We start from the raw sequence: 20,662 nt of genomic DNA, 5'->3' as shown, positions 1-20,662 counted from the left end.
TTGTTTTCACTCTGCAACATTTCCACCTGAGTGTACTGAAGAAGCAGAGCTGTAATTACAGCAAGCGCTGAAAAATATGCTTCAATATAGTCTGCCTCTGCTGTCGCTTCCTGGAGACACAGGTGGTCACACAGATTAACTTACTTGTAGTTCAGCCCATCCAACAGGGCACAAGTGACCTGCTTTACTTTATCTACAAACCCAGGCAAACCACAAATGGCTGCTCCTGCTGTATTACTGGTGACCAGTAAGATGGAGGCCACCAGGGTCAGCTGATCGACTCTCTGCTTCAGCTCCTGTAGACGAGATCTGTCCATCAGCATAGTCTGTGTGGGGAGGGAAAAATATGTGTTGGTCCATGTTGTCTGTCAACAGGAAGACTATGGCATCCAGTAAATCACTTCTAAACAGTAGGATTGAGGGATTTGGCTCATTTAAAGTGATAAGTCATTTAAGATTGCTTTGAGTCCTTGTCTGTAATGATTAACCAGAACCAGCCAGCACCGCGGTTGCAGGCATTGGGATAGGCCCAGGCAGACTTTGAGCTATGAGGACATGCGTAGGGAGGGAAGCCAGCCCAGGTCCCAATGCCAGATTGTCATTGAGTGACCTTTGCTGGACAACATGCAGGGTGCACGTTGGGACTGGTATTTGCTGTGATCTGCGAATAGCTCACTAACACCCACAGCACAGACTCGCACGTGAAGGGCCACTTGGTCAGGATACAGAAAGTTCTGTCAGCACCCAAGAGCTGTGTCCCTGCACCTTCAGGAAAAGAACGGAGATAAGAACAACATGAACAAAAACCCTGAGCTGGCCGGACCGGTTAGATGTGTTCTTCCCCATGTAAGGAATCTTGGTGAGAAGCGAAGTTTTTGCCATCTTTGGGGAAAAAGCACAATCTGGAACTCTCTAAACCCACAGCAGTGCATCTTGTGCCGAGTTTCTTTCAGAGACAGTGGTGATCAAGTACCCCAATTGCGAGTAGATTTCAATTATATTTTGGAGGCCGGTTTAACTCACTCACAGGTATCTGTTCTAGAATCCCTACAATGCAGAAGGAGGCCATTCAACCACTGTGCCGCCCTGTGCGTTTTCCTTTCTCCATTTTAATCATTTTCTTCCCACCTCAGCGTTTTGCTCCTCTCCCATCTGGATCAACAAAGAATTTCATTTTGACGCCTCTTCATGGAGGAAGGGTGTTGAAATCTGACAAAACCAGGGCAGCGGGGAAACAAGGAACTAACAATAGGCAGGTGTGAAGTTGCCTCCGGAATCACCAGTTTCAGATGCAGATGGTGCTATTCATTGACTCTTAATAAATGACTTGAAGCAATCCTATCATCAAGATAAATCTGAACTTTAATTACTATTTTGAATTTGAATTGTTGGTGGAATGATCTGCATGAGACAAACAACTCAGCCTCTTGACAAGGGATCAGGAAACCCATTCACAGTTGTTTTACTTAGAGTGAGTCTCACTTTCATTGCTGACAACTGCCAATTGCAAAAGTCAATTGTGAAATAGACTCTATTTTATTTCTTTCCAACGTGTTTATTTTTCTGATCTCTGATGGCCATTCGGGAGTGACTGTGCAGAAGGTATGATGGAGCCTGGCACCTATTGTCTCCAGGGATGGCCTTGCACTTTCCAAGGCCCTATGGGGCAAAAGGTCATGGGGCCAGCCTCACCCTCAACCAGCAAACATGGGCTGCCAAGGCTTGTTCAATTTGATCAGGAGACTGGGCTGAGTTTGACCCTAGGCCTTGTCCTTTTGGTCTTGTCCTGAAGCCACACAAAAACCTCTGACCTGTCAATCTGAATTGTGTACAAGAACAATGGCAGAGTGTGACTGAATGGAGGAAGGTGGGCGAGGAGTGGGCACAGTTCCATCACTGTCATCACAAACTAGCTCCGCACATGCAAACCAATTGGACTGAGGCTGCCCTACCAAGGCAGTGCACACCCTTGCCGTCTCATTAGACATCCTTTTTCCATGTTGTTACACTGCTGAAGTTAACATGTGCATTCACACAATAATGTGGAGCTGTCAGGTCATGTCGGGATCAAAGAGATTCCAAGTGAGAGGCATGAGACGTCCCACATAAGTGTGAACGAGGAGCAGAGAAAAAATGGCACACTTGCTACATCTTAAATGAGGAAATGGAGTGGTGGTGTGCACGGCACTTCAGCTGTGTCCATGGTGGCACCTTGTTTATCATGTCAGTTTGTGGTTCTTCGCCTTTATTGAGGGTACTTGCCCCTTGCAGTCCAGAGCAGGATATCTGCATGCCCCAACATGGCTTCAACAATAGGTGATGGGCACAGCATCCGTAAAACGTTTGAATGGGCACATTCTGCTTGCTGGTGACTCAGAGCTTACCTCTGGATAATTGTCAGTGTCCTGGTCCCATTTCAGCAGGTTCATGAAGCCTTGATTCAGCACCACCGTGGGGCTTACCACTGCTGGACAGTTACCATGAGATGGTGAGACTGAATTGGCAGTTTCTTCAGTTGCTGCCTTCAGCCACGCAGTGGTGTGCTCCAAAGCATCTGAGAAATGGGAGAAGAATAAAGGTAACAATGGCATGATAGGAAACTGCTCTTACACTGGCTCAGTCTGATGAATGTGGGAATTTCAGATATATTGGATTATAAGTGGTGAAGTAAGGGACTGGATTCTTCCGCCCTGCCTGGTGCAAGATCGCCACGGGCGGTGCGCGGAGCATGAAAACGTCCATTGACCTCAGGCGGGAATTTTTGGTCGCCGGGTGGGCGTGGCCGGAGAATCCCACCCAAGGGTTAAAAGTCTGGGTTGGAGTGTGTTTGACTGCTGAAATCATGTTTTATAAGATTTGTAGTTTGAAAGACAACAAAGCCTTTGGGAGTCAGAGGTGCAGTTAACCATCGTACAAATCTTGGGCTAATGCAATTTTGCTTTCATTAAGGGGATTCCCTGGGGAGTTAATTTGTTTTCAGCTTGGTGAGATGGTGCTATTACTGGGTGAAGCTGAGCATTATGCTTTTTGAGAAGGCATTTTCAGTTCACTTCGGATCTGGCTGAAGCTGAGATCACAAGTACAGCAGTTTGTCCTCACTGTAGAACATAGAACAGTACAGCACAGAACAGGCCCTTCGGCCCTCGATGTTGTGCCGAGCGTTGTCCGAAACCAAGATCAAGCTATCCCACTCCCTGTCATTCTGGTGTGCTCCATGTGCCTATCTAATAACCGCTTGAAAGTTCCTAAAGTGTCCGACTCCACTATCACAGCAGGCAGTCCATTACACACCCTAACCACTCTCTGAGTAAAGAACCTCCCTCCTATATCTCCCACCCTGAATCTTATTGTTCTGCCCCCTTGTAACAGCTACATCCACTCGAGGAAATAGTCTCTGAACGTCCACTCTATGTATCTCCCTCATTATCTTATCAACTTCTATCAAGTCACCTCTCATCCTCCTCCGCTCCAAAGAGAAATGCCCGAGCTCCCTCAACGTTTCCTCATAAGACCTACCCTCCAAACCAGGCAGCATCCTGGTAAATCTCCTTTGCACCCTTTCCAATGCTTCCACATCCTTCCTATAGTGAGGTGACCAGAACTGTACACAATACACCAAATGTGGTCTCACCAGGGTCATGTATAGTTGCAGCATAACCCCGCGGCTCTTAAACTCAAGCCCCTTGTTAATAAACGCTAACACACTATAAGCCTTCTTCACGGCTCTATCCACCCGAGTGGCAGCCTTCAGAGATTTATCGACATGAACTCCGAGGTCTCTCTGTTCCCCCGCATTCCTCAGAACCCTGCCGTTGACCCTGTAATCCACATTCAAATTTTTTCTACCAAAATGAATCACCTCGCACTTATCACGGTTAAACTCCCATCTGCCGTTTTTTGGCCCAGCTCTGCATCCTTTCGATGTCTCTTTGCAGCCTACAACAGCCCTCCACCTCATCCACTACTCCACCAATCTTGGTATCATCAGCAAATTCACTTACCCACCCTTCAGCCCCCTCCTCCAAGTCATTGATAAAAATCACAAATAGCAGAGGACCCAGCACTGATCCCTGCGGTACACCGCTGGTAACTGGTCTCCAGTCTGAACATTTTCCATCCACCACCACCCTCTGTCTTCGATATGATAGCCAGTTACCTCTCCAATTGGCCAAATTTCCCTCTATCCCACACCTCCTTACTTTCTTCATGAGCCGACCATGGGGAACCTTATCAAATGCCTTACTAAAATCCATGTGTACGACATCAACTGCTCTACCTTCATCTGCACACTTAGTTACCTCCTCAAAGAATTCAATCAAATTTATGAGGCAAGACTTACCCTTCACGAATCCGTGTTGACTATCCCGGATTAAGCTGCATCTTTCCAAATGGTCATAAATCCTTTCCTTCAGGACCTTTTCCATTATCTTCCCGACCACCGAAGTAAGACTAACTGGCCTATAATTACCAGGGTCATTCCTATTCCCTTTCTTGAACAGAGGAACAACATTCGCCACTCTCCAGTCCTCTGGCACTATCCCCGTGGACAGCGAGGACCCAAAGATCAAAGCCAAAGGATCTGCAATCTCATCCCTTGACTCCCAAAGAATACTTGGGTATATCCCATCTGGTCCAGGGGACTTGTTGACCCTTAGGTTTTTCAAAATTGCTAATACATCCTTCCTCAGAACATCTACTTCCTCCAGCCTACCCGCCTGAATCACACTCTCATCCTCAAAAACATGGCCCCTCTCCTTTGTGAACACTGAAGAAAAGTATTCATTCAACGCCTCTCCTATTTCTCCTGACTCCATGCACAAGTTCGCACTACTGTCCTTGACCGGCCCTACGTTCACACCCTGGTCATTCTTTTATTTCTCACATAAGAGTAAAAAGCCTTGGGGTTTTCCTTAATCCGACCCGCCAAGGACTTCTCATGCCCCCTCCTAGCTCTCCTAAGCCCTTTGTTCAGCTCGTTCCTTGCTACCTTGTAACCCTCAAGCGATCCTACTGAACCTTGTTTTCTCATCCTTACATACTCTTCCTTTTTCCTCTTGACAAGACATTCAACCTCTTTTGTGAACCATGGTTCCCTCACACGGCCATTCCCTCCCTGCCTGACAAGGACATGCCTATCAAGGACAGTATTTGTTCCTTGAACAAGTTCCACTTTTCATTTGTGCCTTTCCCTGACAGTTTCTGTTCCCATCTTATGCTCCCTAATTCTTGCCTAATCGGTACAGTGCACAGGACAGGACCTTTATCAAGTCGGAGGTCCAACGGCTTCTGTGGAGGGGATCATTGAGGCCAGTAACAGCCCCTGGAGAGCTCAAGTGGTGGTAGTGAAGACAGGATGGTCGTTGACTACAGTCAGACCATCAACCGGTACACGCAGCTCGACGCGTATCCCCTCCCACGCATATCTGACATGGTCAATCAGATTGCACAGTATCGAGTCTTCTCCACAGTTGACTTGAAGTCCGCCTACCACCAGCTCCCCATCAGGTTAGGTAAAATAAATTAACAGTATTTATAGCAGTGCAGACTTGTTTGAGAACAAAGGGGAGCTGAAACAAGCCAGCTGGAAACAGCTTCTGAAAGCCATACAGCCAGGGTTTTTGCATGGGTCTGAGAGGAGTCAGATCTTTCCTTTAAAACAATATCAAGAGATCTCTTTCTCGAAGAATATCCCTGTTGGGGGCAGCATAGTGGTGCAGTGGTTAGCACTGCTGCCTCACGGCATTGAGGATCCAGGTTTGATCTTGGCCCCGGGTGACTGTCAGTGTGGAGTTTGCACATTCTCCCCGTGTCTGCGATCCAGGGATCTATGTACATGGACATCGAGATCTCTCTGCTCATCCACACTGCCAAGAATCTTACCATTAGCCCAGTACTCTGTCTTCCTGTTATTCCTTCCAAAATGAATCACCTCACACTTTTCTGCATTAAACTCCATTTGCCACCTCTCAGCCCAGCACTGCAGCTTATCTATGTCCCTCTGTAACTTGTAACATCCTTCCGCATTGTCCACAACTCCACCGACTTTAGTGTCATCTGCAAATTTACTCACCCATCCTTCTACGCCCTCCTCCAGGTAATTTATAAAAATGACAAACAGCAGTGGCCCCAAAACAGATCCTTGTGGTACACCACTAGTAACTGGACTCTAGTCTGAACATTTCCCATCAACCACCACCCTTTGTCTTCTTCCAGCTAGCCAATTCCTGATCCAAACTGCTAAATCACCCTGAATCCCATGCCTCCGTATTTTCTGCAGTAACCTACCGTGGGGAACCTTATCAAACGCTTTCCTGAAATCCATATACACCACATCAACTGCTTTACCCTCATCCACCTGTTTGGTCACCTTCTCAAAGAACTCAATAAGGTTTGTGAGGCACGACCTACCCTTCACAAAACCGTGTTGACTATCTCTAATCAAATTATTCCTTTCCAGATGATTATACATCCTATCTCTTGTAAACCTTTCCAAGATTTTGCCCACAACAGAAGTAAGGCTCACTGGTCTCTAGTTACCGGGGTTGTCTCTGCTCCCCTTCTTGAACAAGGGGACATTTGCTATCCTCCAGTCTTCTGGTACTATTCCTGTAGACAAAGATGACTTAAAGATCAAAGCCAAAGGCTCGGCAATCTCCTCTCTAGCTTCCCAGAGAATCCTAGGATAAATCCCATCCGGCCTAGGGGACTTATCTATTTTCACACTTTCCAGAATTGCTAACACCTCCTCCTTATGAACCTCAAGCCCTTCTAGTCTAGTAGCCTGAATCTCAGTATTCTCCTCGACAACATTGTCTTTTTCCTGTGTGAATACTGACAAAAAATATTCATTTAGCACCTCTCCAATCTCCTCGGACTCCAAGCACAACTTCCCACTACTGTCCTTGACTGGCCCTCCTCTTACCCTTGTCATTTGTTTATTCCCGACATATCTATAGAAAGCTTTAGGGTTATCCTTGATCCTACCTGCTACAGACTTCTCATGTCCCCTCCTGGCTCTTCTTAGCTCTCTCTTTAGGTCCTTCCTAGCTAACTTGTAACTCTCGAGCGCCCTAACTGAACCTTCATGTCTCATCTTTACATAAGCCTCCTTCTTCCTCTTGACAAGTGTTTCGACTGCTTTAGTAAACCACGGTTCCCTTGCTCAACCACTTCCTCCCTGCCTGACAGGTACATACTTATCAAGGACACGCAGTAACTGTTCCTTGAACAAGCTCCACATTTCCATTGTGCCCATCCCCTGCAGTTTTCCTCTCCATCCGATGCATCCTAAGTCTTGCCACATCGCATCATAATTGCCTTTCCCTCAGATATAACTCTTGCCCTGCGGTATATACCTATCCCTTTCCATCACTAAAGTAAACTTAATCAAATTGTGGTCACTATCACCAAAGTGCTCACCTACCTCCAAATCTAACACATGTCCTAGTTCATTACCCAGTACCAAATCCAATATGGCCTCGCCTCTCGTTGGCCTACCTACATACTGTGTCAGGAAACCCTCCTGCACACATTGGGCAAAAACAGACCCATCTAAAGTACTCGAACTATAGCGTTTCCAGTCAATATTTGGAAAGTCCCCCATAACAACTACCCTGTTGCTTTCGCTCCTACCCAGAATCATCTTTGAAATCCTTTCCTCTACATCTCTGGAACTTTTCGGAGGCCTATAGAAAACCCCTAACAGGGTGACCTGTCCTTTCTTGTTTCTAACCTCAGCCCATACTACCTCAGTAGACGAGTCCTCATCAAACGTCCTTTCTGCCACCGTAATACTGTCCTTGACTAACAATGCCACCCCTCCCCCTCTTTTACCACCTTCCCTGATCTTACTGAAATATCTAAACCCAGGCACCTGCAACAACCATTCCTGTCCCTGCTCTATCCATATCTCCAAAATGGCCACAACATCGAAGTCCCTGGTTCCAACCCAGGCAGCAAGTTCACCCACCTTATTCCGGATGCTCCTGGCATTGAAGAAGACACACTTTAAACCACCTTCCTGCCTGCCGGTACACTCCTGCAACTTTGAAACCTTACTCATGACCTCACTACTCTCAACCTCCTGTATACTGGAGCTACAATTCAGGTTCCCAAGCCCCCGCTGAACTCTTTAATTCCTGCGGCTTAATTTCTCAGTACCAGAACAGGCCGAGTAATGACCCCTTCAGTGAGCAATGAAACTCTGAGCTTCAAATGTTTACTTTGTTTCTTGCTGCACAGTTGCTGCCAGACCTGCTGAGTTTATCCAGCATTTTCTGTTTTAATCTCAGATTTCCAGCATCTGCGTTTTCCCCATTACTGAGTTGCTTACTGGGCTGTTTGTTGAGGAACTCCTGGAATTTGCTGCGCTCATACTGGATGGACTCTTGTTGTAGGTGAGGCTTCAAGGCCTTCATGGTAAAGTTCGCCATGTCGATCTTCATTAGGTCAAGCACACGGAAGATCTCCCTAAGAGATGGTAAAGTCAGACCGTTTAGAGATTTTGTTCCTCACTTGGCGATATGTTTCACTCTGCGATGCCTCATCTGCACCCGAGGAGAGTTACTGACAGCAAAGAAAGCAAATAAATTGTGAGGCATTTCAGTTGGTGATCTCTTGAACATATTTAAAAAAGAACCAACAGAAGAGGCCGCAGATGGTTTAATATAGAGTTTTACTGTTAAACCTTAATACCCTCCAACAGTGTACGGTTACAGTAAACTGTTCTGATCTAATCAATTTGTTTTGATGGTTTACACTGATAACATTGCAAAGCTCGGGGTGGCTTTGATGACTTTCGAATGTTACATGGGTATATAGTGAACAAATAATAATCATCACCGGAAGGGCTGGTCTGGAAGGGATTGTAACTAGAAATCGGGGAACAAAATCAGAAGAGGATGCAGCCAGTGTTCGACGGTACAGCAAAAAACACGGCCCTGATATTTTCTGGTGTGGGTGTTGTGAGTGAGGGGGAGGGTCATTTTAATCTGAGGCCCAGGCTTCTCCACCACTGCGAAGTTTCTTGGGGGGGTAAACATTGAGATTTGAAAAAAAAAACATCCTTTCCAATCCGAACTCACTTGTTCGTTTGGGTTAAAGTTGTCTCCATTACTGCAGTGAGTGAGTGGCCAAGCTGTGGAACAGGCTAACTAGGGAGGTAGTGGAAGAAGATGGTATTAACTAATTCAAATTAGATTTCTTTAAAAATTACTATTTTTGATACAGTGAATGAGTAATTTGAGACAGGGCATATAGTAATTGTAGCACCTTCAGGAGGAAGGGGTGACTTTGGACCTGTGGTTCCTGAAGCTTACTGGCACTGGACATTTCCTCACCTCTTGGCTGGCTCTGTTACAGATTAATTGATAGAGATCATTTGCTAAGGATTTGTCAATTGCTCCATTATTATTTTATCATGCGACAAGCGGGAATGGATGGGCTGAATGGTTTGTTTCCATGCTGTAAATTCCTTCTAATAGGTGGATCTTGGTCTTCTTTCGTGTAGCAATTCCTATGGTCCTAATGAAACTGCTGGTATTTGGGAAACTGCTAGATTTATCTTTACAAGCTGGTTGAACATTTAAGGAGATATAAACAAAATCAATCATAAATTTACAAAGGGAAATCACACCCAACTTAAATACAAGGATCTGGAACATAAAGGGTTAACGTGGAATTGAGTACAGTACCACCACATAGTGATGTAAGAATTAGGAAGGCAAATGCAATGTTAGCATTCATGTTGAGAGGGCTATAATACAAGACCAGGGATTCTGAGGCTATATAAGGCTCTGGTCAATCCCCATTTGGAGTATTGTGAGTAGTTTTGGGCCCCGTATCTAAGGAAGGATGTGCTGGCCTTGGAAAGGGTCCAGAGGAGGTTCACAAGAATGATCCCTGGAATGAAGAGCTTGTCGTATGAGGAATGGTTGAGGACTCTGGGTCTGTACTCGTTGGAGTTTAGAAGGATGAGGGGGGATCTTATTGAAACTTACAGGATACTGTGAGGCCTGGATGGAGGATATGGAGAGAATATTTCCACTTGTAGGAGAAACTAGAACCAGAGGACACCATCTCAGACTAAAGGGACGATCCTTTAAAACAGGGATGAGGAGGAATTTCTTCAGCCAGAGGGTGGTGAATCTGTGGAACTCTTTGCCGCAGAAGGCTGTGGAGGCCAAATCACTGACTGTCTTTAAAACAGAGATAGATAGGTTTTTGATCAATGGGCCGAGTGGCCTAATTCTGCTCCTATGTCTTATGGTCTTATAACACATGACCCACACCTAGGCGGTCAAGGTATGTTGGACAGAGCAGTGTGTAGAAGCAAGCATGGAGCCCTTTTCTGTATCTATGTATATAGTTTCTTAGCAGTTAATTAATACTTACTGTTGAACTACCCAAGACCATGAATGCCTTAATAAGACCGACCAAGCTACGCCCAACACCTTAAAACATGGCTATTATAGCAGCATTTCATGATAAAATAACCAAAGATGAAGATGTGAGAACAGTTTACACATGGTTTAGTTGGCTTCAATGCAATTTTTTTTGCAAGAGTATTGTTTAATCTGATTCCCCCAAGGCCACAAGAACAACTTGCATTAATTTGTAAAGCATCCCACAGCACTTCACAGGAGAGTTAACAAACCTGACACTGAACCACAAAAAGGATATCAGGATGAGGTCAAGGAGGTACACTTTGAAGAGTGTCTTTGGGGAGGAAGAAAGGCTTAGGAAGGAAAATCATAAGAAGGATATTTAGAGCTTACAATGTCATCTCCTAACACATCCTCCCTCCTCCAAACATACCTGAAGAGTGATACAATCTCTGTGAGGCCCTTCAGCTTCTTAATCTCTGCATCCCTGACTGGCGCACACAGAGTTGCCATCATGCCTACGATGAAGCTGGCCAATCGCTGGATATCTAGTGCATCGTGTTCAGCTTGCTGCTCGATCAACTCCATGTCCAGCACTTCACCAATCTGAGCCCGTAAACGGGTGTGGCCAGGAAGCAGTAGAGTTAACAGTGACTAAAGAGAAGAAAGCCAGCAATAAGTACAGTTCAGTTCAGACCAGCAGCTCTACTCCTCTGTGCCACAGCTCCTCGTTCATTAAATTCCCACGGTATAGAATCATGGATCCAACTGTGAAGACATCTTAGCCTGGCAATGATTGTGTTCCATAATTGGATGGTTTAAACATTTCAGGTTTGATATTATGTGCTTGTCAAGAATCAAGTGTGTTGTTTATTTTAAAAGAACACCAGTTTTATTTTATTGACAAACCTGTGAAGGCAAAGATCCACAGTGCAGGGCAGGATCCTCAAAAACAAGAAGAGATAAATGAGCATAAAATGAAGTAGTCATGGTGAAGTACTCAGCTGATGCATCCTTGGGTTATATTTCATGGGAGTTGGGGGGCTTGGGTAGAGGGCGGGGTGCATATTACTCACCCCTCCCTTGCCTTGGTTGGCCAGCAGCTGACGGACATGAAAATTGAAGCCTGTCCCCGAGTGATAACGTGTTGCCAGCAGGCTGGACAAACTGAGAGTGGGACTTTTGGCCCTCACTAGCAGGAAGTCCTGTCATCGAGAGTTGCCAGACAACAGCTCTCTGACTGGACAGCATTTCAAGCAGTCCCACCAGCTCCAGGACTGTGTAGTTGGCGCTGCTGGGACTGCAGGCGGGCTCACAGACTTCGGTGGATTCCACAGCCAGTAAAGTCCCCTGGGCTTTTAAGGCAGGCGAGGAACAAGAGGGCAACTGTAACATCTTGGAGGTTGCTGCTGATGTGTAAGTGGAACTGCTAAAATGCCATGGCCCCTCTCTTTCCCACCTTTCCAAAAACTTTTTTCAAAAGTGGTTTCCCCACTCCCATTCACCTGTGCACACCAACTATTTTATGGCAAAGGCAGTATGGAATATTGAGTAACTGGTTTGGTAACAAGCTCAATTGGCCATTCATTTGTTTTTTAATGCCTTGCTGTGAGGTAAAAGATTGGCTGAACTCCCAGCGAAACAGCCCAAAGGGCGGGATACCCAGCCGTTGCCACATCTCCGGTGTTTCCCCTCCAACTCCTACGGCAGGAGACAGGCACAGCCTCAGCTGAAACTCAGGGCCAGAGTTGGTGCAGAGTGAAGTTCAGTCCATTTAGTAGTTTCTGAAGTATTCCTAATTGCCAAGACGTGAGCAAGTCTTCAAATATTTTCTAGTCCAAGTGTAAGGGTAAATATGGATTTGGCGGTTTTACTGCTAATGTTGCCAATTTGGCACAACTGAGGTGGATTTATAAAGCCACTCTATAGTACAGACTGATTGAACAGATGAACAGCGAATGTGAATGATGCTGTAATGTTGCAAGCACATGCCTTAAAGTTTCAGTGTTAAATTCCAACCTGTCTTTCCCAGGGAAAAGAATGGAAATCTGAGCCAATTAACTTAGGTCGGTCTTATTAAGGCATTCATGGTCTTAGTTAGATTTGGTCCACTCCAGGCTGAATTGGACTGCAGCCCATCTCTACCACTTACCTCTTTAACTTCCTGCAGTAGCTTGATGGCCTGGCTGTATTGTGGTGGCGTCTCGTTTAACTGGGCCTTCAAACTATCCCAGAAAGCTTTGTGCACAATCTCCTTCACTCTTCTTTCCAAACTGTGGAAGAAATACATCGATATTTAATTGGGAATTTCCAAGCAAGGTGGAAACAGGGGAAGCGGTGGATGCACTGTACTTTAATTGCCAGAAGACATTTGATTAAGTGCCATTCAAAGGTTACTACACGGTGTGGGGTAACAAGTTAGTATGGGTAAAGGTTAGCTAACAGGAAGTGAAGAGTAGGGATGAATGGGTTTTTTCCAGGTTGGTAAGCTGTAATAAGTGGAGTGCCACAGGGATCAGGACTTGGGCCCGGCCATTTGCAATCTATATAAATGACTTGTATACCGGGATAGAAGGTTCTAGAGCCAAATTTGCAGATGGCAGAAAAATAGATGGGACAGTAAGTTGCAAGGAGGAAATAAGGGGCGGGATTCTCTGACCCCCCACCAGATTGGAGAATCGCCGGCGGGTGGTGTGAATCCCACCCCCGCCGGCTGCCGAAATCTCCGGCGCGGGGATTTGGCAGGGGCGGGAACCGCGCCGCGCCAGTCGGGGGCCATTGGCAGCGGCACCCCCGGCGATTCTCCGGCCCGCGATGGGCCTAGTGGCCACCCATTTTCGGCTGGTCCCGCTGGCATAAATTACCGGCGGGACCTGGCTCCGCGGGTGGCCTCCGGGGGGGGGTGGGGGGGATCTGACCCTGGGGGGTGCCCCCATGGTGGCCTGGCCTGCGATCGGAGCCCACCGATCCACGGGCGGGCCTGTGCTGTGGGGGCACTCTATTCCTCCGCGCCGGCTGGTGTACCAGTCCGCGATGGCCGTTGCGGAGATGAACCCCCCTTGCGCATGCGCTGGGTTGACGCCAGCACACGCTGGCGCAAATCACTCCGCCGCCGGCCTAGCCCCTGAAGGTGCGGAGGATTCTGCACCTTCGGGGCGGCCCGACGCCGGAGTGGTTCACGCCACTTCTTCGCGCCAGAGTTGCCCGCCCTGCTGGTTTCCGAAGAATCCCACCCCAGAACTTTACAAATGGATATAGATAGGTTCGGAGATTGGCCAAAATGTGGCGGATGGAGTTTAACGTGGATAGTTGTGAGGTCATGCATTTTGATTAGAAAAATAGGAAGGCAGCTTATTATCTAAATGGGGAGAGACTTCGGAGTGCTCCGTTGCAGAGGGATCTGGGGTCCTCGTTAAGGAGTCACAAAACTAGCATGCAGGCACAGCAGATAATAAAGAAAGCAAATGGAATGTTGGCATTTATAGCTAAAGGAATAGAGTATGAAATGAAAATCGCTTGTCACAAGTCGGCTTCAAATGTCGGCAGCACGGTAGCATTGTGGATAGCACAAATGCTTCACAGCTCCAGGGTCCCAGGTTCGATTCCGGCTTGGGTCACTGTCTATGCGGAGTCTGCACATCCTCCCAGTGTGTGCGTGGGTTTCCTCCGGGTGCTCCGGTTTCCTCCCACAGTCCAAAGTTGTGCGGGTTAGGTGGACTGGCAATGCTAAATTGCCCATAGTGTCCAAAATTGCCCTTAGTGTTGGGTGGGGTTACGGGGTTATGGGGATAGGGCGGAGGTGTGGACCTTGGGTAGGGTGCTCTTTCCAAGAGCCGGTGCAGACTCGATGGGCCAAATGGCCTCTTTCTGCACTGTAAATTCTATGATTCTATGAAATGAAGTTACTGTGCAAAGCCCCTAGTCGTCACATTCCGGCGCCTGTTCGGGGAGGCTGGTACGGGAATTGAATCGTGCTGCTGGCCTGCCTTGGTCTGCTTTTTTTTCCAATTAAGGGACAATTTAGGGTGGCCAATCCACCTAACCTACACATCTTTGGGTTGTGGGGGTGAAACCCATGCAGACATGGGGAGAATGTGCAAACTCCACACGGACAGTGACCCAGAGGCAGTATGCGAACCCAGGTCCTCAGCGCCGCAGTCCTAGTGCGAACCACTGCGCCACATACCACCCTAGGAAGTGTTTTTACCATCATACAAGGCATTGGTGAGACCACACTTGGAGTATTGTGCACAGTTTTGGTCCCCTTATTTGAAGAACGATATAGTGGCATTGGAGGCAATTCAAAGGAGGTTCACTCGATTGATTCCAGAAATGAGGGGTTTGTCGTATGAGGAGAGATTGAACAGTTGAGGCCTATACTCTCTAGAGTTTAGAAGATCCAATAAAATGTTTATGGGATTTGTGTGGGCGGGGAAGTCCCCGCGGGTGCGGAGATTGATGCTTGAGAGGAACCGGGGGGAAGGGGGGCTGGCGCTGACAAACTTTAGTAACTACTACTGGGCGGCCAACATAGCTATGATAAGGAAGTGGATGGTGGATGTGGGGTCGGTTTGGGGGCGGATGGAGGCCGCTTCGTGCAGGGGCACCAGTTTGGCAGCCCTGGTCACGGCACCCCTGCCGCTCGCGCCGGCACGGTACTCCACCAGCCCTATAGTGGTGGCGACTTTGCGGATCTGGGGCCAATGGAGAAGGCACGTGGGGGAAGTGAGAGCATCAGTTTGGTCCCCAAATTGCGATAATCACCGGTTTGCACCGGGGAATATGGACGGTGGGTTCCGAGCATGGCAGAGGGCTGGGATTGCGTGGATGGGGGATCTGTTCTTAGAAGGGAGCTTCCCGAGCATGAGGGCGCCAGAGGAGAAATTTGGGCTGGCGAGAGGGAATGATTTCAGGTACTTGCAGGTGCGGGACTTTCTACGCAGACAGATTCCATCCTTCCCACGCCTGCCACTTAGGGGGATCCAAGACAGGGTAGTGTCCAGTGGATGGGTGGGGGAGGGGTGGGTCTCAGATATATACAAAGAATTTATGGGGGCAGAGGAGTCGCAGACCGAGGAGCTGAAGCTTAAGTGGGAAGGGGAGCTCGGAGGTGAGATAGAAGAGGGCTTAGGGGCGGAGGCGTTGAGCAGGGTAAACGCGACCGCAACATGCGATAGGCTCAGCCTGATTCAGTTTAATGTCGTCCACTGGGCCCACATGAGAGTGGCCCGGATGAGTAAATTCTTTGGATTAGAGGACAGGTGCACCAGATGTTCGGGAGGACCAGCGAACCATGTCCACATGTTCTGGGCATGTCCAAAACTCAAGGAGTACTGGCAGGGATTCGCGGACGTTAAGTCCCGGGTACGGAAAACAAGGGTGGTGATGAGTCCAGAGGTGGCAATTTCTGGGGTTTCGGAGGACCCGGGAGTCCAGGAGGAGAGAGAGGCTGACGTTTTGGCCTTTGCTTCCCTGGTAGCCCGGCGACAAATTCTGCTGGCATGGAGGGACTCAAAGCCCCCGAAGTCGGAGGCCTGGCTATCAGATACGGCGAGCTCTCTCGGTCTGGAGAAAATTAAGCTTGCTTTGAGAGGGTCACTGTCAGGGTTCGCCCGGAGGTGGCAACCATTTATCGACTTCTTTGCGGAAAATTAATCGTCAGCAAGGGGGGGGGGGCGGAGAGATTAGGGCAACGTAGATTAGGGGGATAGTTAGGCAGGTCCCTGTAGGAGGGGAGCTGGTTTTGCACTTTGTTGATTGTTCTTTGCACACTGTTTTGTATTGTTGTTGTTTACTATGCCAAAATGCCTCAATAAAATTGTTTATCAAAAAAAAAGAATGAGGGGAGATCAAATTGAGGTATACAAGATGCTAAAAGATATGGAAAAGTAGACATGGAGCTGATGCTTCCTCTTGTGGCTCATTACGATGAGGTCCTGGATAATGTGGACCACTTTCCATAACTTGGGAACCTACTGTTGACAAGGCAGACATTGATGATGAGTGTGCCAGAACAGCCTTTGATTGCCTGAGGAAGAGAGTGTTTGAAGACCAGGACCCGAAACCTAGCACCAAGCTCATGGTCTACAGCTAGTAGTGATGCCCACCCTCGCTATATGGCTCAGAGGTGTGGACTATGTCCAGAAGGCACTTTAAAACCCTGGAGAAGTACCAGCAACGTAGCCGTCCGCAAGAGCCTGTAAATCCATTGGCAGGATAGATGCACCAACGTCAGTGTTCTCGGTCAGGCCGGCTACCCCAGAATCAAAGCATTGACCTCACTCGATCAACTCCGCTGGTCAGGTCACATCGTCCTCATGCCTGACATGAGACTGCCCAAACTAGTGCGCTACTCGGAGCTTCGACATCCCAAGTGAGCCTCCGGAGGGCAGAGGAAATACTTTAAGGTCACACTCAAACCCTCCTTGTAAAAGTGCAACATCTCCACTGACACCTGGGAATCCTTGGCCCACGACCACCCAAAGATGAGGAAAAGTATCCAGGAAGGAGCGGAACAGCCGGATTTGATCACCGAGAGTAAGCTAATGCCAGCGAAAGGAGTGGGTGGCGACCTGGGCACTCCACCCACCCACCCACTCCTCCATCCACCATCTACCCCACCTGTGATGGAGACTGCAGGTCACACTTTGGACTCCTCATTCACCTCAGACCTCATTTATAGTGTGGAAGCAAGTCATCCTCAACTCCGAGGACCTGCTAAGAATGCTTCAACAGTGCATCCCACCAGGATACTATCTGCATCCTACAGCCAAGCCTAATATTGTCTGTGCCAAACTCCAAACGTTTGTATATTTTGTATATTCAGTTAGGTTGTCAGCTTGTAATCGAGAATAGGAGCCATATCCGATGTTTTCACCCCACCCCTACTTCTTACCTTGGGTGTGCCGAGACTGACCATGGGTCAACCCAGCTGAGAGCAGCCAACTAAGGAATAAGCAGCGACTTTTTCGAACAAATGTGAGGCGGAAGTTTACGGCCCCTCCCGCCGGCAAGAGTTTCCAGTCCTGTTGAAATCAATTGACTTTTGACTTTTGACCGACTCGCTTCATTTTCTAGCCCCACCCCCGCCAAAACAGGTCTGTAAAATTCCACCCATTGAGTCTGCGTGGCTCAATTACTGAGTTGATAACCTCGCAGATTCACTGGGGAGCACATGATTAATTTAATTGCGAAACAAAACCCAGTAAATTAGGCTGTTACCTGTTCTGAGGAGATTCCACCTTCTGGATCTGGAAGTTGCTGTTCATTACGATTTCATGCGCAATGGTCATGTTGGACACATCTCGGGCAGTTTCCAGAACTTCCGTCACAGATATTATTCTTGGGGGACTGGCTGTGGAAGGGATACAATACAGACAGCATTTCTCTACTTTGAAAATGACCATGTTACAAGTTCCCAGATCTACAATAAAATGACCAAGATGCATGTCTCTATAACACTGGAATAAAATTGGGTTCCTGTTCAAATTAAGAAATGAACTTTTTTGCAGCAAATTCCATAAGCCAATGGTCTCATTTTTGATCTTCCATTTACCATACTACACCTTCAGCTGTCAGCTTTCTCACAAACTCGCACACCAGCATCTGTAACTCTCTTTTCCCCAGCAAAAATTATCACTATCTCATATCACGGTCATTTCCCTTGTCTGGGTTCCTTCTTTACTCAAGTTGAAGGGATGCAAATTTGAGCATATCAACAACATGTAATTTTATAGTACCTTTAACATAACAAAATGTCCCAAGGTGCTTCACATGGCGTTATCAAACAAGAATTGATACCAAGCTACATGAGAAGCTATTAGGGCAGATAAACAAACTCGAGGTCAAAAAGGTTTTAAGAAGTGCCTTCCAGGAGATAAAAAGAGGTCGACATGTGTTGTGGTTTAGGGAGGGAATCCTAGGGCTTAAGGCCTCATCAGAAAAATGGCCACCAATGGCAGAGCGATTAAAATCATAGATGATCAAAAAACCAGAACTGCAGGTGTGCAAATACCTCAGGAAGATTGTGAGAATAAAGGAGGTTGCAGACTGGATGAGGAGTGAGGCCATGGAAGGATTTAAAAACAAGGATGATAATGTAAAATCGAGGCATAACCTAACTGTGTAGATCAGTGAGCACGGGGCCGATGGGTGAACAGGTGTTGGTGCAAGTTAGGACATGGCCAACAGAGTTTTGGATGACTTCAGGATGGCAGAGGGTTGAATGTGGGAGGCTGGCCAAAATTGCAATGGAAGAGTACAATCCAGTGCTAACAATGGCACGGTTGAACCCATTCATCATCACATCTCTTTGGTTCACTTGGGAATTTGTTCAATCCCTATCCAACCATTTTTTTTTATTTGATGGATCGGGACAGCTGAGGACAACGGTTGTTTATCTTAAACAGAATAAACATGAAATGTTTCTTTAAAAGGGAATAGTCATTGAATTCTGTTTTGAATGTTTTGCTTCACCACTTTATGTGTGAAGGAAGAAAGACTTGCATTCTTCACGAACATCTGAAAGCACTTTGCAGCCTTGAAGTACTATTTTGACGTATATTTTGGCATGACATCCTGTGCTAGTGTACGGTCAATTCCAGCCCCACTTGGCCTGGAGTTGCAACACAGGTGAAATTAGATTTTATTTAAATACCCTAGGCCCTTGGTTGAGGACTATAAACTAGTCACCAGCTTTGTAACTTTAAATCACAAGTAACGTTTATTATGTAAAGTATTATAATTAAACTGACAGAAAATGTATCTGATTTCCTTTTCCCAATTCCCCTTCCTAACTCACTCCATTCTACACATAAACAAACAGATAAACAGAACAGAAGGGAAAGGATGATGGTAAGGGAAAGGAAATGTTAATAAAAATAAAAGGATAGAGATCTCTGTTGCGCTGGGATGACTTTCAGTCAATGTCTTTCTGAAGTTCAGACTTTTGTTTTGGTACTTCTTCCGTTTTGGCTTGAGACGGTTTTGTCTGGCACGGTTGTCCACTTTCTCTGCAGACTCAGCTTTATTTCACATTTACAGCAAAGGATGTGCCAAACACTCACTTCTTTCAGTGCAATAGAGCATTTTTTTCACTTCAGCAAGCAGGAGAGAGTTCCTTTCACTTCCAAGGTCTAAACATTTCTCCCTGTTTCTTTCAGAAAGCATCACGCAGGAGCCAATCATTGACGGTTGTCAGACAGAACATTGGCTCTCGCTAACTCAGCGGTTGCCAGTTAACCAATTGAACGGACTCCTTCCAAACCAGGTTTCCAAGATCCACTTGGTGCTGAGGAGTCTGGCTTCTTCTCTCCAAAATACAAAAGCTGGAAACACCATGACCTGGCAAGGAGGCTGTTTCAACTTTGAATATTCTGCTGAAAGGCATATCCTGATAATGGGTCCCCGGACCAAAATAATAAAATAAAAGAAATGGGAGCAAAGGAAATAAACAGGAAGGACTCTTAAAATTCACTGTTGCAATGTAGGAGAATTGACAGCCAACCTGCGCTCATGTTATGACCACAGCAGATGTTAATTGCTGAAAAACCAAATCCCAGAGGGAAACCTGGCTTATGGACCATACCCTTTTTTTTGTTCTGGAAGCAAGAAGACAATGTACTGATCTCAGCAGCAATAAGTTTAGTAACACTTTTGGGATACAAAAATTAAAAGTAAATTTAAAAGTAAAAGTAAGCTTATTAACAAGAAGAAAATAATACTTTAGCACAAAATATTACAGGTACAGTTAAAAATAATCTGACAAAACACTCCCCCCAAAAGAATCCCTACTTAGTCCACAAGTAAACACCTTCTAGGCAACACTCTTTTATAAATGTTTAAATGTAAACATTGCTCTTGCTTTAATAAAGATATTCCATACAACCTCCCAAGCCCTATTCCATTCTGCTGTGGAAATTCAAGAAACTTCAGAACACGGCTGTTCTTTTGCAGCCCAAGACTTTTCTGGCTTGACTGGGTGGCTGATTCAAACTTCATCTTCTCCAAGCCCAGAACTGTTTCCAGGATGTCTTCCTCACACAGCCAACATCAATTTAGCTCAATCTCTCTCCTTCCATAACTTTTGTCCCTGCCATCTTCAATCCCATTGTTCTCTGTACTTTATGAACTTAACTTTTCCAGAACATAAAAATCTTCATGTCTTTCCTATTGCCCCCAATACTGGGATCAAATAAAATGTAATAATCCTACCTTGTTTATTTATGAAACCTCTGCAAACTGTTAATTCCTTTTAGTGAAATTTAACAGCTAAAAAGAGT

The 20,662-nt window shown here is 46.5% G+C and overlaps 1 protein-coding gene across 4 annotated transcripts in view; it reads right to left on the bottom strand.

The window, feature by feature from the left end:
- LOC140393895 (T-complex protein 11-like protein 1) overlaps positions 1–20,662 on the bottom strand; it is a 57,884-nt gene that overhangs the window by 18,829 nt on the left and 18,393 nt on the right. For 3 of the 4 annotated variants that reach the window (XM_072480492.1, XM_072480493.1, XM_072480494.1), the window contains exons 3-8: positions 17,604–17,736; positions 12,535–12,655; positions 10,816–11,036; positions 8,333–8,469; positions 2,385–2,554; positions 145–326 (exon numbers count right to left, since the gene is read on the bottom strand). In XM_072480492.1, the coding sequence (XP_072336593.1) occupies positions 145–326; positions 2,385–2,554; positions 8,333–8,469; positions 10,816–11,036; positions 12,535–12,655; positions 17,604–17,736 (964 nt within the window). The remainder of the gene's footprint in view (positions 1–144; positions 327–2,384; positions 2,555–8,332; positions 8,470–10,815; positions 11,037–12,534; positions 12,656–17,603; positions 17,737–20,662) is intronic. The other variant, XM_072480495.1, reaches the window with a different exon arrangement.

The sequence above is a fragment of the Scyliorhinus torazame genome, chromosome 17 (genome assembly GCF_047496885.1).
Source record: "Scyliorhinus torazame isolate Kashiwa2021f chromosome 17, sScyTor2.1, whole genome shotgun sequence".
Taxonomy (NCBI): domain Eukaryota; kingdom Metazoa; phylum Chordata; class Chondrichthyes; order Carcharhiniformes; family Scyliorhinidae; genus Scyliorhinus; species Scyliorhinus torazame.
The sequence above is the reverse complement of the archived record's forward strand: the minus strand, read 5'-3'. Positions and strand labels throughout refer to the sequence as shown.